General features: G+C 38.3%; 1 protein-coding gene across 7 annotated transcripts in view; it reads left to right on the top strand.

The window, feature by feature from the left end:
- Positions 1 to 8,191: 8,191 nt before the first annotated feature.
- grin2bb (glutamate receptor, ionotropic, N-methyl D-aspartate 2B, genome duplicate b) overlaps positions 8,192 to 27,661 on the top strand; it is a 171,845-nt gene continuing 152,375 nt past the window's right edge. For 3 of the 7 annotated variants that reach the window (XM_041784809.1, XM_041784808.1, XM_041784803.1), the window contains exons 1-2: positions 9,818 to 10,136; positions 15,441 to 16,209. In XM_041784809.1, the coding sequence (XP_041640743.1) occupies positions 16,201 to 16,209 (9 nt within the window). In that variant the 5' untranslated portion in view covers positions 9,818 to 10,136; positions 15,441 to 16,200. Of the gene's footprint in view, positions 8,309 to 9,817; positions 10,137 to 10,182; positions 10,563 to 11,906; positions 11,922 to 15,440; positions 16,210 to 27,661 lie in introns of those variants that run through there. The other 4 variants (XM_041784805.1, XM_041784804.1, XM_041784807.1 and 1 more) reach the window with 4 other exon arrangements.

Genomic DNA, 27,661 nt, shown 5'->3' with positions numbered 1-27,661 from the left:
GCTTTTAGCATACTTAATTTGTTCTTCCAATCCAATCTACCCACCTAAACTTTTCAGAGAGACTTTGGTAACAGATAGCAATTATGTCTCTCACACAAGTTTTAAAGTTAACTAACTAAAGTAGATGTTTGATACTTGGCCCAAAAGCACCAGATATTCCTTCTTTCTCTCCCCTGATCTGCTTATTAAGGCTGATATTTGTCTTTCAGGTAACTCAGCGATTCATCATTGGCAGTCAGTGAAATACAACACTCTTTAAACACCTCACTCAACTCTCAAACTTTTTTTTCTGCTGAAAAATTAAGTAAATTGGTATTTAGTAATATTATTAGTAATATTACATAATTATCTAAAGTTGAATATGAAGTTTTCAGTTCTTTGTTTTGTATTGTAGAAATGTGCATGCTGACTGCCCTCTAAAAGTTTAAACTAGTGCAGTTTAATTTTCTGGTGGCCAATCTGGTACCAAGTGAGACCATCAAACCCTTTAGAGTCATATCAGCCAGTTGTTTATGTTTAGCACATAGTTTTAAGTAGTTCTTTGATTTAAAGTCATGCTAGATGCATAGGTGCATGTCAGCCAGAACTCAGGTTAAGTTAACCCTTAAAACTTATTGGTAGAGTTTTAGACCTCCTAGTGGCAGAGTCCTTGTCCTAACTGGAGCGAGCATCAGTGACAAAATCAGCATGATTACATGGATTCCTGTTGTAGTAACCTGATTTAATGTGAGCGATGTAGTGCGAAGCAGCACGATGCAGCACAATAGTTTTTCCCCTGTTGCCTCTTTCTTGTTCCTCTCTCATTAGTGTTTAGATGGACGAGGAACAAGGAAGGCGGTAGATGAGAAGGTATCAGGAGTGTTGGACAGGAATGCTTTCCTCTCTCAACAGAGCTCATTAGCTTGTGCTGTTACTGTGGTTGAAATGTTGTGCTCTGACCTGTGTCAACACAGAAGCCAAACTATTTGGCTCAAAGGTTTCAAAAACTCATCCAAACAAAACACTACACTTCCATTTGTCCGCATTCAAAATAAAAGCACTTTTATACTATTCCTGTGGTCTGAGGAATGGTTTGTATGGTACTGCTGGCTATGCATACAGGGATATTGATGGATATCCTTGATCCCTGACTATTTACAAGGAGAGCTGGAAATTTGCAGGGCAGCAGTAAGTGTGTGGACACAGTCACACTTCCAAAATGAGCCAAAATAAGCTTCAGCGCACCATTGAAGGCTTGAAGCTTTTATATAGTCATGTAAACACTCAACTGAAAAAAATCAGGATGCTTATAAACTTTTATTGGGAACCACTGTCTTCCACTTTCTAAAATGAAAAGTATTGTCAGAAACACCACAAACAAGCCTTTTTTTGTACAAGAGAGAAAATCAATGGGACGCCTTCACTGACAGTTCTCCTTTGGTTACCACAGCAGCTGAGATAGCAGAGAATGTAATACGTACCAATTATGATGACAATATGTTTTCAGCTGAGTGCAGTCATAAAACAGCCATCTCAATTTCTTGCTAAATCTAAGACTTTGATTTGTTCATCTTGTAAATAAGGATCTCATCTGGTCTAAGACTGAAGATAAAGGCTGGGTGCAAGTTAGGGTGTGGGCACCTGTTTTGAAGTTCCTGATAAAAAGAAAGCTTTATAAACCTTGAGACCTGAGGAACAATACTTCTCAACTCCAAATAGGGTCCTCACTGGCTCTATAAAACCAGTAAAATGCATTCAAGACGAAAACAGAATTCCACAAACCATAGAGTGATGGCTAGATCAAATTAAAATACCAGACTTTTCTCTGCAAGGGATTGAAGAACCAAAAAAATTAATTGGTTTTAAAGTTTGGTCTGATTTTGATGCATTATCAGGATTTTGACCAAGTGTCTAAATGGTCTATAACTAAAACATCTGGAGAAACTGGATGCCGGGGTATCTGTCTCTGAGATTACTGGGCAGACTGTGCTGAGAGTAACCAGTCTCCAGGAGATATACGTACATAGAGCAGGACTTTGGCGACAAACTGCCCACAGAGCTGAGACAAAGCGGCAAAGAGACACAAGGGCTCCAAAGGTCAGAGGGAGCTGGCTGTTAAAGATGCTGGGACCTTAGTTTGAATCTAAAAGAATTTCCTGTCATTAAGAAGCTGAAGCACTTTGGTTGGGCTTACTGCAACAGGCAGACGGGATGACTGCATACAGTGGGTGTGGGGTTTGCCAACTGCATGTCGAAAGATGCAACCTAGTCAAGCTTTGGAGCTGTTGATGGTAAGCAGAGGCATTACCACACCTCCATACCATGCCTTACAACCCAGTTAAAGTCAGGAGGAACTTCAACTTCTTAGAACCCCTTAAATTAAGGGTTAAGAGAAACCAGAGAAACATTTCACACATCAACATACTGTATGTAAAGGAATGTCTACTGACCCTTGAACCGTCACTGTGAGCTGACAGTCTACTATACAGCTGGACTGCAAGGGGAGAAAGGATGAACAGTCCTGCATCACAAGAAAAGCCAGGGTCCGGGGTTTGAGCCTTGGACCATTTCTCTGTAAGTTGGAAATCCTATCTACTGGATTGCCTTGCAGTGTTCACCTTAGTCTTTACATCATTATGGCATTCTATAACATGGACCAGATTTAAATTTATGAAAAACAGAAAATTCCAACTACACTGTCAAGGATAAAACCTATGACCATCTTTCTGTGAGTCATTCTAACCACCACAACTGTGCCATCTCTCAGCGCTTACTTGTCGGCACTTTCCACAACATTGTGATCAAACAGAGCCACTCCAGCAGGAGAAAGCCTGACCACTCAAGCCTCACATGGGAAGATGCCAACAGTACATCCACCACACCGCCATGCTGCCTCACTGGTCTTCATTATTAGGAATTATTCTTTTACAAGAACACTATAGTAATTCCAAAGAATAGTCCCATGCCACTGGGAATAAGTCAGAACCGTCTGTCTTCACTTGAAACACCACTTAGCCAGGATTTAAACTCAGAACTACTATATTAACTTCCTACCTTGCAGGGCTTTAGGTTTATACTAAGCTGTACATAGTGGTAGTATAGTATGGTCCAAACTCCAGTGGTAAAAGCTTGGAACGTTATTTCTTCACATGGTAAGGTCCCAGCCAAGATTGGAACCCAGAACCATCTTGCTGCAGAGTGGTAGTGGTAAGTGACACACCTCTGTCTTGTTTTTTGAAGACTTTCTTGTTTTTTTCAGTAGTTCCAGAGTGTGTTTCATAGTCCTGTCTGGAGTATGCCATGATGCTGTAAGGTGTCAGTCCTCAACACCACACAACTCTCTTGCTTGTTTGCCAATTAATGCAGACGACTACAGTGCCTATAAAAAGTATTCACCCCCTTGGATGTTTTACTCTTTTTTTGATTTGATAAATCAATCACAGTCAATCAATATAATTTGACTTTTTAAAGTTTACTCTAAGTTCTGAGTAGATACTGAGGAGTTGTACTGTGAAATCTGATTTTTCCTTGTCATTCCAACCGAGCTGTTCAGGAAGTCACACCTTCATAATAAAGTAATTACACAGCAAAATTGACAATTAGTTGAAGTCATACAGAGTTAAATTAAACACGCGTCTATATTGGTCCACACTACATATAGTTAAGTTACTTTTAGGCCATTAAGTATTTTACAGTCTGACAGAGCTGCAGTACCTCTTGAAAATCTGTGACAAAGTGGTTCTCCTCTGGAAAGAACAAAGCAAAGAGTCAACCTCAGACCAAGGCAATATATACTGATGAAGAATAAGCACTATCTGTCCTTTAGGAACTCATAAAGTCACAGACAAGAACTCAAGCTCTGCGGATATCTTAACTTATGGTACAAATGTGGGTCTCACATTAAAAACAACAACAATCCAACAGATACATGAGCAAAAGACCCCAGCAGGGACCACTGTGCAAGAGATAACATACAAACACACCTGAACACTCTGCCAAAGGGAGAATCGGAAAATCCACTCGCACATCCCCCATATTTGAAATCACAGTGGGTGGAACTTATTTCAGTTTCACCAACAAGGTGAATGTTCTGGATTGGCCAAGTCAAAACCCAGACCTCAATCTAATAGAGCATTGTGGACGGACTTAAAAGAGGCTTTTCACACTTAATCTAGATGCAAGCCAGACTGAGACCTAACCACACAGACTCTTCTAAATCCTTACTTACTTGAAGAGGTTGTAAATAACAATAATGCAATCACTTTTTGACCTTACATATTTTCATTTAATTGACATTACTTTGTGGAATTTTTTTCATATTGACCTTAAAAGGTGTTTTTTTGTCCAAAAAAAAAAAAAAATCCAGATTATATTTCCCAAGGTTCATTTATAACATCAATAAAATGGCAATTAATCCAAGGGGTGAATACTTTTTATGGGCACTGTATTCAAAGGCTTGGTTCAAACTCATCCAGTTGAAAGTCAAACCATTCTGAGATAACCACTTTATAAACATGTCACTTTGTAGGTCATACTTGTTCAAGTTTATTCCAATATTGCTGGTTTAAAGTCTGAATGTGGTTTTCTACATCAGAAGGAAAGGCTCCAGCAGGAATTTGAACCCAAAAACATCTTCCTGCGAGGCAGCTTATGTCATCTTTACCATTTTTTGTAATTCTTGCATTTCTTTTTGTAAAGATGTGGTGCAGGGGTTCCCCTGCCTCAGATACTCCCAGTTTGGGGAGGTTACTGGCACTTGAGGTCATCACTGCAAAACACTCAACCATCCTTAACAACCCCTAGACCTGATGGGAAGGCTCCAGTTGGAATTCAAACCAAGGTCCAGCATGCGGAGGGGCAACAGTGCTCGCCACCAACAACCGCTGTGGAAGTTAAGTTTAAGCTTCTTCACTGAAACATAGATGAGGGGATGAGTACCAACAGTGTAACAAACCTCCACAGGAATTTGTCCCTCAGTTATGAAGAGGACCAGTAGATTGCCAAACTTGAAATATGGGAGAAACATTTGGATTATTCCTTGCTTGTGAAACTGTGAACCAATTTTTAGCCCTGCAGGAAAATAAATCATGATGGTTTAACATCTAAGTCACATATGCACTATAGACTTTACACTTGAGATCTGTAGTGGTGTCCTTATAGGGTCTGTAAATGCAGCTGCTTGTGGAGCTGAGGGAAGATATGTTTTAAAAAATAACAGATTATCACGTCATTGATTTTGTGTCATATTCTAACATAGAACCAGATAATGTGTGCTGAATGTCATCTAAATGTAATTCTGTACTTTCATTTGTTGAAGAAGAAGAGCCGTTTGATTCAGTCCTTCTTTGATTATGAAAACCATAAAGGATATTCTTTATCAAGGTGGGTGTGTTTTGTTGATTGCCGGATGATAATGGTATGCTTATAGATTTTTAAAATATTTTAATGTATTTTATTGTATTGTTTTATTTGTTTTTCATTTATTCATCAGCTCGTTCTTTATTGTTTTATTGTTCTTCAACTTTTATTGTTTTTTTGTTTGTTTGTTTTTTTGTTTTTGTTTTTTGCTGTCTGTTTTTTGTGAAGCTCTTTGGGCTGCATGTTTTTATGTATGAAAGGTGCTAACTAAACGAAGTTGAGTTGAGTTAGTTGTGTTTTTTTCAGGTTGCCCTTTCAGTTGCAAAAGCTTAATCCAAGTCGCTCATGGGCGACTATAGTCATATACCTAATATTTTGGGATTATGACAGTACTTTTACCAACAGATATAGAGTTCTCTCTTTAAGGTGTTTCCTGTAGAAAAAGAGATACTCAGTCTTTAAAGGCAGCCTTCTAGCTGAGAAAATGCAAATCTGAGCAACAATAGGGGCTTTCTAAAGGTAGCCCTGCATGTAAAAAAAACACATTGCCCTTAGTTAAAGATTAACATTAGCATCTTTTGTATGTTATTCAAAGAAACAAACGATTTCCTCATTTTAAGAAAAAGACAAAACGACCATAAGTCAGCTTCAATTGTTTTGTGGTGCAGTCCAAATTGTGATTTTTTTTTGCTGTGTTTTTCCTCAAATCATGTCAATCGTACTCACCTCTATCTACTGTACATTACTGTAACTTCTCTGTCATTGTCATCCTTACTATAACTGCTAGTGGGTTAAAATAAAAGAAGCCCTTAAGGGGGGGGACTCCACATAAAGAGATATGGGGATAAGCAGAGCAATGGCATTCTGGCATTTATTCTCAAATTTTCTCAATATGTGTTCCTTTGTACAACAAAGGCCTTGATATGAAAAAATTGTCAATTTAAAAAATCAAAAATGTCCTAATATGCAGAGTTTCTTTTCAGTGACAAGTGTAATGTAGCTCCCACTGGCAGGACTGCCCACAGATTTGGCTGGGCCCCTGACAAACCCAGACGATGGGCCCTCCCCAGTTATGATTTATGGATAGTAGCAATGCATGTGTGTTGGATCAGTAGCATTGGTGCTAGCATACATCCTTATGTCTGAGCTCAGCCCAACAACCGTATGCAACTTTTACCCATCTTTGCCTTCTTTTACCAATTTTTTTGGGCATTAAACCATATTTCCCCACATTTTAACTGCTTTTCATTCGTTTTTTGCTAATCTTTACCAATTTTTGCTATGTTCTTGGATTTCATCACCTTTTCTGCCACTTTAAGCAACTTTTTGCTATTTTTCACCTATTGCTGCCACTGTTGACCCATTTTTGCCACCATAAACCCCTTTTCACCACTTCATGTCCATTTTCACCTATTTTAAAGGGGACATTTTATGCAAAAATCATTTTTCAGGCTTTTATAACAACAATATGTGCCCCTGGCCTATCCACAATCCCCTCAAATACCAGAAAAATCCATTCCCCTCCACCCTCTCTTTCTCCATCTTTCAGATAATATGTGATGAAACAAGCCATTCTCAGATTTTCCCCTCATGACCACATGAGGGGAGTTAGCACCACCCCCTGGTCTGGTTGGCCCTCCTCGCTTGAAAGAAAGTTCCACCCTCGTCTCCTGATCTTCCTCTCAGCTACCAGCTGAGATGCCGGATAGTTCAGTGGGCTACCCTGCTGACTACGATCTGAGAAACTGATGGTTCAAATCCCAATCAGGTCCTTTACTTTGGATAAAAGTGTCTTTAACATCCGGAGTGCAACATCCATTTCCTGAGAGGGGTGTGGTCAGGGGCGGAGTAGGACAGCTAATTAACATTTAAAGCCACAGACACAGAAACAGCTCGTTCTGGGAAGGGCTGAAACAGAGATGTTTTTAGACATGCAAAAATCCTAAACTAAAGTGTTTTATCAGCAATAAACTTCACAGGCATGTTTTGGGGACCTCTGAAAACAATATAAACTTGTCTTAAAAGGGTAAAATTAAAGTCCCCTTTAATTGCATTATACTGTTTGTTATGCCCATTTTTGCCACTTGGGACCCCCTTTTCACCATTTTTTTCCTGCAGTTTTTGGTAACTTTTTTTTTTTTTCTCTCTCTTACCATTTTTGCCACTTTCGACCTGTGTTTTGCTTCTGTTAACCCTTTTCCCACTTTTAACAGATTTTGGCCACTTTAAACCCGTTTCTGCTACTACCAAAATCTCATTTCAGCCCCTTTCCTGCCACTTTAAACCAATTTAAAATCTGTTAAGAAAAGGGGTTTTACATTTCTAAGAAGGCTACTGCATGATTAATATATAAAAACGTATATATAAATGTATTTGTTTCTTTGATAAGAGTGGTTATTATTCAAGTAAAAAAAGAAATATGGTTATCTCATTATCTCAGCTTAACTTTACAATGGACCACAAATTGGCTGGGCCCCAAAAATCCCTTCCCTTACTAAGTGGATTATAGGCAGCCAAGCAATAAAGGAAATTTTTGTAAATAGAATTTTAGAAAATCAACAAAGTGACCTCCTGCCGATCCAGGAAAGTCGTAGACCTGGACATACCTACTAATGTTTAAATTTTAAATGCTATGGTGTTTCAACCAAGGCTCTACTTTCATAGTGAAAAAGTAGTTCTGTCTGTTACACCTGAACTTTGAGTATGACAAATACGAAGATGTTTACTTGTTTGAACTACAAAAGCTTGTTTAAAAAACAAATTATTGATCAGTAAAAAGTTGTGACGTAGAGGCCTTACAGAAACGTTATCAACTGTTGCTGCTAACTGTCGCACTGACAGTCGACAACCTGTTAAGACTTACAGGTGGCACATTTTATCGTTCCGGGGTTTTTTTTATGGAGGGAAAAGGTCACCATGCCGAGTGTCTGAAAGACCTGGTGCCACACTCACACTAACTGATGTGGAAAAGGTAAGTTTGTTTTAGGTTTGTAGTAGTCAACAAACATCCGCAAAGTAGATAGCTAGCTAAAACTATGCTAAGCAACATCACTGGCTAGTTTCTTTTGCTAGCTAACAATGCTCTGTTGTTTTTCATTGAAAAGAGTCCCAATATGTTAATTGAATTAGCTTAACTGAGACTTACACGTAGATTAGAGGTTAAAAAATGACAAACTTTATATCAACAATGTATTTTTGTTGAACACTGTTGTGCCATAAGGTAACGTGTAAGGGTGCAGGTTATGTTTTAAATAGTAGCCGTGTAAACTGGTGTCACTCAGCTAAATGTGTCTGTAATTGTCGCATTTCCAATAGATGTTTAAGACGGAAAGCGTCCTTAACGAATGCCTCTGGTCTAGTTTACCATTATGAAGATTCTTTTTGACATGTTATGAATATTAAAAAAAGACATTTATTAGGACACTTTGTTTTCCAATTTGGTTGCTGCTACAACTACAGGCATGTTCGCTTCAAGGTCGGCAGTTAACACAGTCACTCTTTAAAATATATCACCTGAAGTAGCCACACAGTTTGACTTTTGACCATTTATAAAGTCTGCTTATTTTAAAATAACAAAAATTCTAACCTGTGAAACATGTATTGTAATTTAAACTCCCATTAAAAAGTTTCAAACGAAATTTAAGCACTTGATTAGCCATTACTGAGTCAACTGCGCATAAATACACGGTAATGACGTGAAGACGTCATTATGCATAATTTTTAAAATTGTACGTAAGTTTTGTGTGCAAGTCAAAAAAAGCAACACTGATTTATTTTTGGTAACTGGTGTAGAAGCCATAATTCCCCCACAATTTATCAAAAACCTAAAATAAGAGTAGTTTAGAAATTCAGTAATAGTGGAAAAACAGTGCACATTGTAAGAGAATATTGTTTAAAATCGAACTACTATTCTCGTATTATTATTGGGGACAGAGCCCTGAAAATATATGCATAAATAAAAATATTAGAACTTTCTTTTGACCTAAATCGTTTTGAATTTATCAAATGTATTCTACATTTAAAAATGTTCAAATGTCTTTAACTAGGCTCCAGGATTGGAGATTACAAGCCACAGTTTTTTTGGCTTTTCAAAATTAATAATGAAATAAATCTTTAAAAGTACACACCATATCAGGCCGCAGTTAGAATTATTAGAAAATAAATGCTTTAAAGAAGTATGTCGTGTTTGAAGAGAAATGATAAAACATCGCTCAAAATTGACCTCCTACCTTATCATTATATTTTCATGTTTGAGCTCAGCCCAAAAGCAGAGGGCGCCATTGCTTTCTTTATGGAAGCAATTTTCTTGACAATTGTTGCAACATCCCTTCTCTACTGTAGCATCTTTCTAATTCACAATCCTTTAGAGGGACCCACCTCCACATTTCTCTCTCTCTCTCTCTCTCTCTCTCTCTCTCGTTCTCTCTCTCTGAGGTGGAGGAGAGCAAGTGAGAGCAGTTTGAGTTGTGCGCTGCGCTCTATGCCAGCAAGAGAGGTGGGTTTCGTCTCCACTCTGTGTATCTCTGGGTAGCAGCACCCCAGCATGCAGCCAGCCTGAGTGCCATGTCTAACAGCTGTGTTGGCAAAGGGTTACAGCTCATCTGAAGGGAAGGGAGCATCCTGCTTTGAGGAAGACAGAAGATAAAAGAAGACTGACCAGTTGCAGGGACAAGGGGGATATAACTGACAGCCCCCCCACCCCCTCGCATCACTAAACAGAGCAAAAACGGAAGGCTTTGGAGTATTCAATTTTTTCTTTCGTTTTATATTTTTCTTATTCCTCATCGCGGTGCTGGGAGGTGCTTCATCTTTTCATATAGTCTCTCTCTCCATCATCTGCCTCCTCATTTATTTTTCCATCTACCTGGTGTATAATTTTCTCTATCTATGAGTGAGGAAAGAGAGAAAGGAGAGAGTTTTGTTTTAATATCGGTCCTTTCTTTCCTCTTCTCCACTCTTCCATCCCTCTCACCAAACCATATCATACCTGCCAGTCCCTCCTTGCCTGTTCATACCTAACTGCTGCCATCAGTTCATTATTCCCCATCCTAATGCCTTTTTCTGTCTCTTGAGTCTGATGTTTTATGAACTTGGATGAATTTTCTTCAAAGACAACTAAAAAACTCCTCATGAATGACTTTTTCCCCTTTTCCTTCTCTTTTTGGTCCCTCCACACCCATTTTCTTTGCATCACACTCTTGCGGGATTCTTAAATGTTACTCTAGGTAGGTTAACTATTGTTTAGTGTCTGTCTATCTGTCTGTCTGTGTGTATTTGTGTGTGCTTTACGTATACATAAAACACACATTAACACACACATGCACTCGCACACTAAACTATGCCTAAAAGAATGATGATGTACAGTGAGTCGATATTGGTCTGGTCTCGCACTGATTTCACTCCCTCTCCATCTGTTCTCCTCATCAGTTCAACCCATATTTGATTGTTGTCTTTGAGAAACCTTTTTATGTGTCCACATGCCATGAACCTATGTTCCATTGGATAAAGCTGATTGATATGTTTCACAACAAACAAACAAAGAGACTTTAGGTTCACGGAAAATGTAATTCTTTTTTGAGCACCATTGGGGCTCTTTTATTTTGATCATAATCTGGAAAAGTTGAGTAATTTCCCAATTTAATGAAAACCATCATATTTCATTGAGTTGCTTTTAAAGTTTGGGACGGATGCCCTTATCGAGCCATTACGATTGTTTCCCATTTCATGCTTGATTTATGCTCTTGATCCGCACATCCATCAGCAGCCATTAGTTCTTTTACTGCCTCTTTGCCCCTTCTCATTTAACCTTCCCAGCACATTAACACACAACCCCCAAACCCAAATTTTCATTTCTGATTTTTTCCAGACTCAAATTCTTGCAAATCTCTAGTTTTCACTTTTCTTTTCCATCTCTCCATTTTGTTTTCACCCAAAACTGTCCATTCGTCATCCCTGAATTCTACACTTGTCTTCATTCTCTTCCTCTATCAGGAAAGAGAGACCGTTTTGCGTTAGCTTGATGTTACATAGTGGATTAAGTTGGTAAAGCCAGGCAGTGGATTTAAGGTGTTATAGACAGTGTGCAGGTTTGTCGATAGACAGACTGATAGACAGAACTTAATCCCCCATTACATTACTCTCTTTCTCTTCTGCTCTGTCACGTCTTCCTCCCTTTTCAATGTTGTGTTTGATCTTTCGTCTCCACTTCTCACTGCCACACCTTTTTGGGAGCGTTGCTTTCCAGTGTAACCACTGATAGACTGTATGTTTTTAACCTAAATATCCATGGACATCTGCCTGAAATAGACTGTGCACTCAGCCTTAAGGTGAAACATTACACCAAGTAGGACATAGGCCCATACACAAACCACTTTAGCCTCCTTTGTCCTCCTTTCTTACGGACTGATAAAGTGGCTTTACACATACCTTTTTCTTGATTGTTCTGAGAGCGGGATGTCACCATGAAGGAATATGAAGGACCACTCGTTTTGCTCTGTCTTTGCTTTTGTGTCTCAACTCTGCTCCTGTATAAAACATCTCCACTACAGTCTATAAATTATGTGTTACAGAAAAGAGTTAATTAGGTGAGTAGTGAATTGATATAGCACCCACTTCCTCCTCGCAACTGAGTGTATGCACATGCATGAACTGAATGTGTGCACGTGCATTCAATTGTCTGCACAGTCCTGATGGAAACGTCTTCCGCATGAACTTTCATCAGCAGGTTCTCTGTCAGGGTGTTTTTTATATGAACCATCACACTGGCTCGTGCTGTTCAACCTCTTCTTCACCCTGCTGTGACTAATTGGATGTTTATCAGTCCATGCCTTTGATCTTTATCCATTTTCTGTACTTCTGCTGTTGTATCTCTTCACGTATAACCATGTAATACTTGAATCCAAACAGGAGAGATTTTGAACAGGAGAGATTTCTCATATCAAGTGGTTTTTATGTTTGGTGGCTGAAGGCAGCCTAAAGTTAATGACACATTTCAAACCGTCAGCAAACGCCAGTTGACTTTGTCAGTTATTCCGGTGCAGGTGCATGTTCTCAGCTGCATTTATTTTAGTCCTCTCCTTTTTGTGCTTTTCAGTTTTTAGTTGGTTAAGGTTTGTAAACCAATGCTGTGCTGCTGCCCTCCTCCTCCTCCTCCTCCTCCCCCTCCTCCCTCCCCCACTTCATTTCTTGTTGTTTCCTGCTCGATATGCAACAGATCTCTGAATATGAATCACAGATCTAATGCCACTTCTACACCAGCTTTATGCTCTCAGACTCTCCAGCATGACCTTAATGAATACACCGTACTCTATATTTGACATTGAGGCTGTACATCTCAAAATGCTGTGATCCACTGCTGTATTGTTGTTCCACTTCCAGATAAAATAATGTTTGTTATCTTATCAGTAAAATTACAAATGCAATTTAGCAAGGTGGAATGCTCCAAATAGCAACCGTTTTACACTTAAAAGTGAACTATTAAACCACACAAACATGGTCATCTGAGTTCAGCTCATATCACTTAGCGCTAAAATATTTGTAGATAAATCAAGAACTGATTTGAAATGTATAAATACATTCAAAGACTTTCTGCTAAATTTCTTAACATTGGAAATGCACATATTTAAAACATAACTAAAGTCCTACGGTGGCTTCCTCTTCCTCTTAAATATTTTCCATTAACTGAGTAAAAGTGTGGGCTACTGCCCTGAAAGTTTGAAGTGGATTTTAATGGAGCGTCTTAAAGCCCAAACAGTCTAAATGATTTAGGACTTGGTCCTTAAGAGTGTGGGGGGGCTGATTCACTGTGAGGACAAAGTGGTTTAAATATAAATGCTAAAATAGACAACTCCACTGCTTGGCTGTAGTCTAATGAAGCATTTATGGTTCAAATAGTCTTTGGGACTGAGTAGAATTTTTGAGATGTTAACCCTAATAGGAGGAATAAGCAGTACAACATTAAACTGATTGGAAAATAAGTCATGTGATACATGCATGGTTAAAACCTTTTGGCTTTCAGGAACAACTCACACTAAATTCAACATTTTTTGAAGTTTTTGATTCATACCAAACAAAAAAATAAGCCTAATTCAGACATTTTAAGCCAAGGTTTATCGAAGGATATACTACAGTTTCTGCACGAGAGCCATTATCAGTGTCATTTAATGCTTTTATGGGAGTTAGAGATAATTAGACTCTGAAGGAACTGGAAAGAAAGATGGATTTTTGTAAACAAAATTTGTTGAATGCATAATTTATCACCCTGCCAGAAAGGATTTAAATTCTCTACATGCAGATATCCTCTGACTATTTTACTAAAGCTTCATTTTGTACTGCCACTCCAACAAAACTACCCTTGATAAACACATTCATATCTCAAGGTACAGATTTATCCCTCTGAGAGTATCTATGTTAAAATGACTTTAAACTCTCAAGACAGAGCAGCATCAGGACTGTATGAGTCCTTTCCATCAACCAATCCATAGATTCATTGTTTAAGTCTATTAAAGATATCCCTGAAAAACATATCCTACTACAGACATCATCAACTGGCGGCCTGGGGGCCACATCAGGGCCCTCACAGCTTCCCATTTGACCCCCAAAAGATGATTAAATTCTGATGAATAGGGAGAAAGAAGATGTTGTGATATTAAGTTGATCTTTTTTTCTGTCAGTCCCTACAGTTAATAAAACAGTCACTAAAACTATTGAGATTGAAAAAGGTTTGTTGGTAATGGCTTAAGATTTGATAACATTATAATAATCCACCTGTTAGCCAATAATAAGCACATAATAAACACATAACCATGAGTCCATCCCAGATTAAAGCTGCCGTTTTCTGCATCAGCTTTCTGATGCAGGATCTTTGAGAGTGTAATGTGCCCCACCAGAGAATCAAAGCAAAAAACCCTTGCATGTGTTCTTCACCATTTATGACATAGTATATTGGCATCAAACCCAGGAAAACATAATAGTGCATGAATGGCCAAACTATTGCAAATGCCACCTTGTAGCTAGTTGTATCAATACGGACTGATCTCACTTGTAAATGATGTATGAACATTTGAAAGAAAATTAGAATGTTTTAACTAAAATATGTTCATTACACCACATTTCAGTTTTATGAAAACTGAAAATAGGCCCCCCAGAGCGTCTGTCAAGAGAAAAGCTGGCACATGCACACATATAGTGGAGGACCCCTGTCCTACGGGATCCCAAAGGTCAAGATATGATTCAGAATAGTTTTTTTTCCTCAACACAAAACAATTAACTAGTTGAGGACAAGAGAAACACCAAATAATCACTTGGTCTAAAATGCTCTAGCTTTTTTTTCTAGAAAAGAACTATTGAAACAGTAATTTATTAAAATAGTTGATTGCATTTCTGTCGATGGATTAAAAAATGGTTTAAACTCCACTGTAGAGTGACAGTGCTATTTTAAGGCTCTCTGTGGAAATAGAAATAATTTGAAATCTTAATGTGTTGTACTCTGTTAAATTGTTAATCACTTTCTAATGAACCTTATATGTGTTTTTATTGAAGAAAATTAATCATTTTTTATCCACTGTCAGCTTTCATCAGCCAGCTCAAAATCCAACAACCAGTATCAGTAAGGGCAAAAATGATTCATTGAAATGTTTAATTTAAGCATATCACTCATGCTAATCACCTTAATTGATTAACTTAAATCAATTAAGAATAGAAATAGTGTCCACAGCTTTGTAATTACAGTAGGGCTTCATGTCTGTTAATTAGGATAATATAACTGTCAGGATGTATGTGAAGACCAACCCATTAAACCTCAGAGACATCTTTTGCACCCTGAACTGCAGTTTTAAGAAACACTGGATGAAAGCGAGCATCAAACAAAGTTTGTTAGAATTTTCTAAGAGAGATAGCACTGTTGTATTACTAGGCAACAACTTGCAGCACATTCAGATTGCAGTGAAAGAGGGCATGTAGACACAACGGCTTGACTGAGCTCAGCCTTGACCTCTCAGGCAATTGACTTGTGTACACAGTGGCATTCAGCCTTCACCAACAAAAACATCCATCCAAAGCCGTACTCTATCTTTTGAATCTGTCCTTCTCTTCTCTTTCTTCAGACTGAGGAAGAGGAGAGCACAGAGCGGGGCTGGCAAACTCATGATCATGACCGGCTAAAGCAAGCACAGGCAAGGAACGAAAGAAAGCTGAAGAAGAAGGAGGAGGAGGAGGAAGGGTGGGAAGAAAAGGACTGTGTACACACACATACACACGCTCACACACACTGCTGCTCATCCTTATCTCCACAGCAACTGTGTTCACACACTCACATACTTCTGGGAGGGGACCTCAGTGAGCTAGTGTTGGAGGAGGAAGAGGAATCAGATGGAAAAAGACGGTTGAAAGATCTTCTATCACCCTCTTATATCATCTTTCAGTTTCTTTTAGTAATTGAAAGTGCTTGTTAACATTTTGAGCTGATGTTCAACTTTTTAAGTCGAGTCAAAACCATATATTCTCCAGGATCCCTGCAGACTCTTCTTTTTCGCCTGAAAACGTTATTTCTAAGCACTCTTCTGCTCTTTTCAAAAACAGTCTTCATGTTAAGCTAATAGAATTTGAATGAATGATTTAGAACTTTTTATGACACTTAAAATCAGCCGTCTTCCCACATACTGAGGCTCGAGCATCGCCCACCTGCACCCCCATTCAACCCCAAAGTACACTCCCCCTCTCCTGCTGCAAGACCCAACTCCAGGCTTCTGTGTGTGACTTCATCTGCCTACCATCCCTTCATCCGAGGCTATGAGAGGAGGAGTCGAACCCCAGATCATTCCATCATGCCAGTTCTGAAGAGCAGAGAGGAGATCCGGGCTGGCAATGTTCAAGGTAGGCCAGTGACTCTTGTGTCTGTATGTAATGCAGAATAGGGCTCAATTTGTCTAACCATCACAATCAAGACTTGCACAGGCTTTTTGTGATGTGTGCACAGGTATAACTTTGGAAATCAGAAAAGAATTTGAAGATCTAAATGATAAAAAGTATAAACAATCAATTGAAATCAAGTGTTAGAGATACCGCATTTAACGTCTAAATTCCATTTAGACATTCCAGAGGAAAGAATGCTGTCATGTCATCGTTCAGCATCGTTCAGCCCTATTGCATGATACCGTCCTCTTAATATCCTATCATTGTTTATTTATGTGTGTAGTTAAACTCTGCCTCATCAAAATGGTTCCAACCTGGGTGATCGTTGACAAAATGATAAAGCTACTTATTTGAATAATTAACTGGTTTTTAAAATGTCATTAAATAGTGGTAAAGTCTAACAAACTTGCCAAAAGTCGAAGATGACTAGAAAAACAAACTGGCGCATTTTTTTTTTTTTACGTAACTATGATTTTAAATTTTTGCACAATTAACAATAATTTTACTTTTTATTGTTTGAGTCACCAACATAACTATAACATCCAAGTGTTTGCATATTGTTTCCTGTTGTATCCATCAATTTACCACACTTTAACCTCAGAAATTGTCCTATTCGTTCCTTGTCATGTTTTTTATGATAGATATCAGAGGAAGAGGAATTATTGGGTCAAAATCACATCAACAGATGTTTCATGTTGGACATTAGATAACAGCATTGTGTAATTTACGATGACACATCTGGCGCCTCTTGAAATAATAGCCTCAAGGACTTGTCTTATAGTTAAATTAGGGAATCACTGCGCTTCATCTCTTATGAAGAGTTCAGTGGGCTGTACAATTTTTCCACAGCGATCCAGTGCATCGTTTAGCAACAATATAGTTGAGAAACTTTCCCTTAACAAAAAGCTGGAGAGAAGTATTTTACAAAACTGTGCAGGGATGTTTTTTAAATGCTTTTTTCAGAGTTCCAGTAACAAGTTTGTCAAATAAATAGAAGTTGATGTAGACAAATCTTGGTTTATATGCAGATACCTGTGGCAGTTTTTGTTCTGTGTTGGTTTTAAGAAAAAAAAGTTAGGATTGAGAATGACATGAGGAGTATGAGGAGAAGAAATAATAGTGCTTAAGACAAATTGTCCTTTTTCTTCACACATTGTTCCACTGCTTTGTGAGAGAATCTGGTGTTGAGATAAGGTATAACAAGGCAGCAGCTTCAATAAGCCCATCAAAACCACGGGTTGTGCTGCTTCACGAGGGAAAACAGGTCGAGACAATAGTAACCATACAGAGCAGGAGAGTAAGGAAGCCGGAGCCTATTTTATTGCTGAGCTTGGGCTCCTTTCAGCAAGTCGCTCAGGAGTTGGACTGATAAAAGGCACATTTAAAACTTGGAGGGATGTGAGAAGATAATGGGAAGACTTGTCTGAGAGGCAATGTGACAAGGCGGACAAGAGTGGAGATAAAATAAAACCAGCTTAAATGGAGAATTCACACATGAAGTTCATGAGTATAGAACAGACTTTTAGACCACTGGAGAATGTGTTCAAACTTTACTGTTACTCCACTGTGCTGGAACTTAATGTGCAGCAGAAAATGTGCAAAATTGCCTTCAATGGAGTAATTCCAGATTGTGTCTCCTGGTGGCATCGAGGATTAAGCTCTTAGCCTGATTGTTTTCAGCTTTGTGTGAGACTAGTTAAAGCTCTGCACATTTGCATCCACTGACTCACGATCTGCTGGAGCTATCTAATTATGATGCAACTCCTTGTTAAAGCGTGACTAAGAGGAGGTGTGTGACAGCTAGTTATGTCCCTCCCGCACGACACTACCACTTCAGCACTGACACACACTGGCCATATTCTTCTCCTCACACACATATATGCTGCACAGTCTCTGCACTTTTCTGTTCCCCAAGCCCCTCACCACAATATTTCAATCAGGACTTCATCTTCTGTCTCAACAGTTGGCTATTGGCTGACACTGCAGGCTTGAAATGGCTGCAAGTGAACTGTGTTCCTGGGGCAGATTCCTCCTCTGAAAAAGGAGCGTGGAGGGAACATGACATGAGAGCAGGCTCCGGGTTGAGGTGTGGCAGAAGGGGATAGACAGACAGGCAAAGATCCAAGTGCAGGCGGTGAATCCAAAGGGAGCTTCACAGACAGAGGATGAAGTAGGTAGCTTTGTAGACAGATGTAGTGTATAAGCAACAAGGCCTAGGAGAAGTGTGTTGTTGCAGTTCGGTGATGCTGCATGTTTTTGAAGAATTGCTTCAGAAAAGGGGATTACTGAATCGCGCATTAGTTCTCCTGTCAGGCTGGCAGTATGGCCCCTGTTTTGATCAGCAGACCATGAACAAAGTAGTAGCACTGAAGTGCTATGAATATATGTGCATCAGGATGCTGATGCTGAGACTCACAGACAGCTGGCTGAGTCACTTTTGGATATGTGCCTCATGTGAGCAGCTTTACAAATGTTGATTGAGTCGTTGAAGGATTACAGGTGCTGAGCAGCCTGGTGTTGATTGTTTACTCAGAGAGGAGAGGGAGAGATGTGCAAAGTAGTCACACAGTTTCTCAGAAGTACTGTACCTCCATCAGTCTTCATTATCAAATTTGTTCAAGGAAAGATCCATGTAGCAGAATTTTAAAAAGAATGTTATATTGACTCAGTTTGCAGTTTCCAAAACGAATATTCCCTCAGTCCAAAGGCTGAAACCTGCTTCTCTGGACTCCATGTGGGCGGAGGGCACTCACTCAGCCCTTTCTTTGTACCAACATCTTGTAAAAATTTTAGCCATTTTATTTCTCTTTTCCAAACCTGCTCCTCAACAGGAGCTGAATAAAGCACCACCAGCTTTTTTTAATGTGCAAATCTGCACATTAACCTCTTGATGGTATGTTGGTGTCAGCTCCTCTGTGATGCTCATAGCAACTGCCTCCAACCGCTTTCAGAGATGTTTACATGCACCCTTGAAGAACCCGTCCTACCTTACGTTTTAATTATATTTAAACAGATTGTGGCAGGTGTTTTGCTGATTGATTTGGAATATTTCGTCCATCCTTTTTATAGTGACAGAAGCACATGTCAAACAGAGACATCTTCAGCATTAAGCACTGCAGCTCAACAGCACCACAATCAACAGCATCTTAAAAACTCCTCTACTGAAAGGTGTATTTTATTTGGTTTTGTTTTCCTTTAAATATTGAACATTAACTGATTTATTTTACACAAGTTTTGTTGTTAAAACATGTTCTCACATTTCTCCAGAGTAGGTAGATGTTTTGTCCTTAAACATGAGCTTCAATCATGCTGTGTAAAGTATTTTGATCTAGTGATGTACGATAATTATTGGTACTGGTAAATGATCAGCTGATATTGCATATATTTTACATTTTTTATTATCCCGGTAATAATATATTAACTGATAAATTCCATAATAAAGGCGTTTGTTTTCTTTCTTCCAAGCGAGACTAAAACAGTAGGTTGACGCCATGGTATGTGACCCATCATTTAGCCCAGGGGAGAGGTCGAAGAAGCCTCAGCGAGAGGCGACAGCCCGTCTAATAACACGGCATCACTGGTGGAGTTATTCTGTCTTTAAGAGGAGGATAACATGACAGTGTTTTTAAAACTTGCCCCGCAAAGATCCTGAAGAGTGAAAACAAAAATCCTTGCGTTTTAACAGATCTTATCAGTCACTTAAGAGTTCCCATCCTGACAACGGATTGTTGATATGAAGCAGCGCTAGTCACTGGCATTAGGACCAAGCAGAAGGCTACAACCAGGCAGAGTGCTGATTCAGCAGGCATTTGAAACTGCAGCAAGTTTGCCAGAGAGCCCAAAGGCAAATCTATTAATTACAAAATCAGTCTCACGTGCTCTTGATCCACCGCTACTTGTTAGACGTATCACTGCCAGCTCTGTATGATGTAGATTCATTCACAGTCTGATTGACATTAGGAACAGAGGTTTGACCAGGTGTACTTATCATACCTATCTCCGATATGACTGATGTCAGTGCGTATGTTGGATCTTTATGAAAAAGCATCAGCTTTCTTAAAATTCTGACTTGTTCAGTAGAAAATAACCCAACAGTTCCCTGACCTTCTGCATTTATCAAGCATGGCAGCCTGTTACCATTTTTGTGTTTTATTTGTAGAGTAATTTGCAGGAGGCTTTTAGTTTCTTGATTTTTAATTAAGGAATGCATTCTGCTTATTTGAAAACTACCTGTTTTTTAATACTGATTTGACTTGTCAGCTGAATTCTTGTTTAGTTGATTGAAATTTCATATTTGACGTTTTGTCAAGATATTTAGAGGTGTTTCATGGAAAAAGGGAAAAAACAAACTCTTTAAAACTGAAGTATGTTAGTTATTTGTGTATTTTGTACTTTGTTTGGTACACAAATGTACTAGTTAAAGTAAAAAGAATGTAACAGTTAAAAAGTCAGAATTATTCTTTGTTTTTGATTGCAACATGAATTAGTTGTAAATATCTTAGATCACTACATATTAACCTCTCTTACCCCCAGATGTGCATAAATACATAAAATTATCTTCTTTTTAAAAATCAGCAATTGTAAAAAGAAGTATTGGTTTTTATTGGGTATCAACCATCAGGAGTAGGAAATTATCAGTTATTGGTATCGGTTCAGAAAATACTTATTGTGCATCACTAGTTTGACTCATTCCACATTCAAAGCAGATAAGTGTCTTATCACACAGAGTCAAAGAAAGCAGATACCTCCTTTGCAGGAGAAGGTTGGCTGTCAGTAGAGAGAGTGAGAGTTTTCTTTGGTGTTCAAAAGTGTACAACAAGGTTATAACTTATGAGGAAAAACTGTCAAAATAAAAAAAACTTCCAATGCAAAAAAACTGTTTTGTTAATTGAAACATAAATTAAATACCAGAACCTTTCCAAACCGATGACTGAAACTGTACTGTGTGATTAATTAAAATTAGAGACAAGCTGTCCTTAGGTTTAGTCTCTGACACGGATACTGACTGATTTGACCTTTATGGTTTGTCTCTGGCACATTGATTTCAGTTTAGGAAGGGCTTGTTAATGGCAGAAAATATAACTGTTACTTGTGTGTTGCCTGATTTCTGTCTCTGAAACATAAATACTATATGGCTTTTTTATTACGGGCTGCCTGCAAATAACCTATTTTCAGTGACACACTTGAGTAAATAATTCTGCTCATCTATTAAACAATATTATCCTGTTTACTTTAGTTCCTGAATTATTTCAAACTCAGATATAATATTTTCAAGGGTGTGATCAGGTCAGCAAAGCCCACCCCTAGCTTGTTTGGTGAATGGCTGTTGTTGATCGTCCTTAGTATTTTTACATGAAGTTCATTCGAAGAGCATTCAGACTCCTTTTTCAGTTTTGTTATGTTTCAGCCTGATGCTATACTGGGGAAAAAATCATTTCTTTTCTCATTAATCTTCACCCAGTACCCAATAATGACAAGGTGAAAACAGAATTTTAGACATCTTTGTAAATTTATGACAAAGAACAAAACTAGGATATCAGATTGACTTAAGTATCCAGACCCATTGCACCCAGTTGGCTTTCATGTGTAGTTTTTGCAAACTCCAAGTGCGTTTTCATGTGTTTTCCACTGAGGAGAGGCTTATGTCTAGCCACTCTACCATAAGACCAGGTTGGTGAAGGGCTGCAGAGATGGTTGATTTCCTGGAATTTTGTGCCATCTCCACACAGGATCTCTGGAGCTCAGTCAAAGTGACCATCGAGTTCTTGGTTACCTCTGTAACTGAGGCTCCTCTCCCCAATTGTTGTTTTGCTGGGCGACCAGCTCTTGGAAGAGTTCTGGTTTTGCCAACTTGTTCCTTTTGAGAATTATGGAGGCCACTGCGCTCTCTGGAACCTTCAGTGCAACAGAATGTTTTTCAGAATTTCGAAGATCTGTTTCTGGCAACAATTCTGTCTCTGAGCTTCCGTAGAGAGGTGTGTGCCTTTCCAAATCATGTTGAATCAATTGAATTTAGCTCAGGTGGACACCAATCAAGGTGTAGAAACATATCAGCAAAGATTCAGAGCAATGGAATACAGCTGAGATAAATTTCAAGTGTTGTTGGAAAGGGGCTAAATATTTATGTGAATGTGATATTTCAGGATTTTTTTTTTTAATATAAATTTGCAAACATTTCTAACATTTTGCTTTCACTGTGTCCTGATGGGTTACTGAGCATTGGTAAATGAGACAAAAATGTTTTGTTTTTTTAACTGTAGCATCGGGCTGCAACAAAACAAAAGTAAAAATATGAGGGAGGCCTGAATACTTTCTGAATGCATTGTATATTATATAAGGAATGCATGATCTTGATATGAGCAGATATTACCTGTAAAAATTACCTATCGTATCAGCAAATGTTATATTGTATTTTTGAATATTATTTACTACCAATACATTGACTGTAATTATCAGCCATATGTACAAATAAGTGTTTGTTTCAGGCAATACCAGCAGACTTACGTCAGCTGAAGTCTTTTTTTTATTCTCATTCTCAACTTTTAAGTGACTTTTTAGGACTACTGCTCATTAGTATTGACCCGTATTGGCTGAAATTAATTTTTTTATGTCGGCACATTGGATATTGTCAAAAATCAGATTAAGGTCCATAATTAGCGCATGCTTGTTTTAATTGTAGTATTTGCCTGCTATATTAAACCTTTCAGCACACGTTGGTTAAGCCACTCCATGCCATAATCTTCAATCTACCTTCAGTCTCTAAGTTCAACACCATCTTTAAAATAAGAGCAAGTCTGAATCCAGACAAGTCATCTACCCTTAGTAGGAGACGGTACGAAAATCCATAATAAAACAAGAAGTTTTAAATGCAGAACAGTGGAATTTAAAAATATGACAAAAGAGGGGATTAATCACATTAACTATGAAAATCCTGATATGGATCACTCTAAAGAAATTGGAATAATTAGCAAGTCCTAGTCCTGTAATGAAAATGAAACAATAATAAGAATTGGTGTGCACTTTGGTCTGCATTTTTAAAAATGTTATCTGAGCTCTGGAGTCCTACTTCTTTCTAACATAACAGCAGATTGCACTGTTGTTTAACAGTTTACAGTTTTAATAATGCAGTCACATGGTATAAGCCATTTAACTTTTGAAAAATGCCAATCACTCCCTGGCTGTTAAGGTTGAGGGGTTTACTTTGCTTCTTCAATAACAGATTAATAATGTATCAGTCAAAGAATCTAAGCAAACATAAATGTTTTCCTCACAGTCTCTGGTTTCACATTTTTATGTTTGAAATGTATTTATGTCAGATTTATCTGTGCTGACAGTTCTTGCAAATATGTGTTGCTATGATATAGACAGGGCTCAAAAGTAGTAAATGTCTCCCTTTTTGTTTGTCAGTAAACGTTATTTTAGGGTTGGAATCTTAGATATGTGTTTTGTAAAATCAGATCCAATGTTTTTACATTGGTGCTTACATTCATTGCTGTCAGTATCTACAAGCATTGGCAGAAGTGTTAAACATGCCTGCTTCTGAATATTTATGAGAGAAAGAAAAAATGTGCTTCCACCCCTCTTTCAAAATTTTTGTCTCTTCTTTCTGTGAGAAAAACCATGTTTAACTAAATATTAATGAGAACAGAGCACTAACATACTCATAAACGTGTCTTGAGAGAAACTTCAGACTCCGATGTTAAATTTATGTAGCTCCATTCAGTCACATTATGGCTGTGAGGAATTTGCATTTCACAGAGTCAGCAACAAGTCTCACCTTTACACACAAATTCTGAGTGCTGTGCTCATTAGATATTGAAGTCTGTGGTTGTTTATCTCGGTCTGTGGCTTTCTCCTGTCACACAGACAAAGAGAAGAGGCTGTGAACTACAGACAAAGCTGTGGGTCAGATGTTGTGCTTGTGTTGTACACAATGAATGTGCAAACAGACAGATGGTTGCAGATGAAATGTTAATTGTCCCTCAGGTAACAGAAACTGATCGTCTAAACAGACTGTATAAGGGAAACCGAGCATTAATACCATCCCTTTTTTGTTCAAGACAGAAAGTGAAGATGCCTTTTCTACCTCTTCTAAACCTAGTCATGTGTGACTGTGAGAGAGAGAAAGAGCTAAGAATAGAGAGAAGGGGGCCCGGTGCTGTGACGCCGCCTCTACCCAAACTGCTCTGCTTCTCTGTTACTTGAGTCAGCAGGCGCTCAAACACTTTTCTCTGATATGTGTTTGTGCAGGCACTGCTCAAACTGAACACAGTACAAACTATAGCTTTTGCTTTATGAGTGATTTTTTTCACTGAAGTATTAGATCTGTGTTTCCCCCCTGCATGTGTTCACTAATAACATTATCAAAATATCTGAGCTGCCACATCTACAAACTGAATCAGAAACTGTCACTTTTCATAACAAGCCAGAGTGATGCCGTTTGAAGTTCCTCCATCGACAGAGATGGAGGATTTTATTTCATGTTGTTTTTCAGATGAATGGGAAAAAAGGACAAGATCTATGATTTGAGGAAGGGTTCATGTGTGGAGATGAGAGACACTGAAGAAGGATCTGATAGCTGAGTAAGATCGAGCTTCATTTGACAATTTCAACCTCTTAAAGGTGCTTGAGAAACAGGCTCAAAGAATCATGTCAAAGAGATGGCTTTGCTACACATGGAAATATGGTAGAGGCAGAGAAGTGGATCAGGAGACATGGATCTGTGTGATGTTGCATATCAGTGAAATTCTAGTTCAGAGTACTGGGATTGCTTTTATTTAATGGCAGTTTAAAGGGAAATGCTTGAAAAACTTTTATGCTATATTCTGATTGTGTGGTGCTGCTTTTACTCAACTGTCTCGTTGATAACAACTTTGCTATCAGCAGATGGTTGCTTTTTGATATCTTTAGTGTTTATATTTGCAGACTAGCTCTAATCAATCTGCCTCCTTAAACCCCTCCATAAGTAGCAATGCCATTAATTAATTTGCCCTGAATTACTTGAGACCGGGAATGAGTTTGAAAAGCAGACATCTGCAGAGATGAGGAGGATTCAAACATGAAGCTACAACACAACAACACATGCTCGGAGGGAGAGTTGTCAGTTATTTATGTACTTCTGTAACAAAGCAGAGAAGCAGGTGATCAGTGTAGACAGAGGCAATGCCGAAAGGTAGAGCAAACCTCTGAGGGGGGTAAATTGGAGGGTGAGGAGAGAGGGAAAAAAAGGACATGTTATCCTGTGGCTGAGACTCTGCTGCAACATTTAGTTCTAAGTGGAGGGGAGTGTGTGGGCTTATATTACTGAGATTGTGTAGGATTGGATCTGTGCGATTGCTTCTTGAAATAAATATTCCAGGTTTATGTGGGAAGAAGAGTTGAGGTGATGAGAAAATAAATTTGCAGCTATTTTGATGAAGGTTTGAAATAAATTTGCAGGCACAAATGCCTCCTATTGCCTAGCTTCTTCAAGTTGGTGCAAATTTGATGATTATAACTGATAAGGGCAGAACAAAATGTGTGGCATAAAAGAAGATAACAGGGAAGTCTGAATGACAAATAGGGTTTTATTGTGCCTTACATGAGGAAGAAACTGACAAACTCAGTTGTTTACAATGATAGAGAAGATATCCGATTCATTGTAACACAACCATTAATCCATAAATTAATTTTCTGCAGTCATACAAATGTTATGGTTTTAATTTTATTGTTTATAGAATAAAATTATTTTATGGTAAAAGAAAAAAAAACATTATTAACTTTGAAATTCAAACCTCTCAGTGTGCAGTTGTATCAAGGAGCCTAATAATAGTAACACTTTCACAAGCATTTTCAAGATTTCATACACCGAGGATGTAAAATGTTACGTTAATAACTGTAGTTGAGCTCATCTATATTGCAAACTTACACCAATCTCTGACATACTCTAATACAGAGTATTTGGAGGTGAATTCTTTATGAATCAATACCAGAAAGAAATTTATAACACCTTTCCTTGCACAAAGCAGCAAGTGGACGATGTAATCAGTGATACGTGTCACGTTATCAACCACAGATCTTGAGGAGGACTTATTTTTCAATCTTAAAAGCTCTTTAGGACACGCCAGCTCATTGAGAATCAGAAGATCCACTCTCATTTAAACACAGGCTCAAAATCAGAGCAGGATTCTCTCCTCACATAATCTTTTGGTTGGAATGATAATGAACAAGATAGTGGTCAGGGGATTTAGGTTGATAATTGGACAGACTTGATGAAGAGCAGAGAACGAGAACGAGTAAGGATGAGGGTTCAGTCCATACGAATAAATCTATGGCAGCTTGATCTAATATACTCTTTTCAGTCTGTTACATAGACAAAAATGATAAATGAACAGTAATACTTGGAAAATTAGGTTGTTTTGCACCCTCATACTGAAAATGTTTGATATTACGAGAGGATTAGTGATTTTATGGCTGTGGCACTACAAAATGCTCACTTACCAAAATAAATATGACAATATCACATGCAGAACTTTTAAAAAGACATACATACAATGCTTAACAAATTTATTAGACCACCACCCAAAGTAAGGTTTATGCCACAGCATTGGTAATTACCAAAATCATTTTTTGTTTCTGCAATGGTTAATACACCAATATGTAGAAGCTCTTTAACTGAAATGATATTTTTAATGCTAAAACATTATTATTATTGTTATCCATGAGTTTTCAAATTTACTGATTTACAAAAACACTGAAAAAATAGTGAAGCACATTATTATTTCTTGATTAATATATGAAAATTATAGTTATTTACTTGCATTCCTGAACAGAAAAATGAGTTTTAGTGGTTGAATGTTATGCTTGATTAATTTCTGACTCCTCAGAGAAGCCCAGTGAGCCGGCTCAAATTTGGGTAAAGAAAGGTGAATTCAGTTTGAAATTCCTCATTCCTGTTTGAAATGGTAAAACATGGAGAGCTCACTGAAAATGAAGAGTCTGCATTAAAGCACTTCATGATGCTGCATGGTCTCTGAGACAAATAGGGAAAGACATAAAGTTTTCTCACAGTGTGGTCAAGTATGCTTTGGAGTCAATTGCTGAGACTGGTGCTTACAAAATGCACCAAGGAAGAGGCAGGAAACAAAAGTTAAGTGAAGCAGATGTCAGACACCTCAAGATATGAAGTACTAGAGACAGAAGGAAGACCACTGCTGATCTTCAGGCAGAGATGAATGCTTCTAGATCAGAGTCTGAGAAAGTCTCCAGAAGGACCATAAGCAGACGACTGATGGAACAAGGCTCAAAGGGAAGAACAGCTGCTAACAAGCCATTATTGAGGCCTGCAAACATCCAGAAACGCCTCAGATTTGCCAGGTAGCACAAACACTGGACTGTTGATGACTGGAAGAAGGTACTCTGGACGGACAAGTCC

The sequence above is a fragment of the Cheilinus undulatus genome, linkage group 4 (assembly GCF_018320785.1).
Source record: "Cheilinus undulatus linkage group 4, ASM1832078v1, whole genome shotgun sequence".
Taxonomy (NCBI): Eukaryota; Metazoa; Chordata; class Actinopteri; order Labriformes; family Labridae; genus Cheilinus; species Cheilinus undulatus.
Note: the sequence above shows the minus strand (reverse complement) of the source record. Positions and strands in the feature narration are given on the sequence as shown.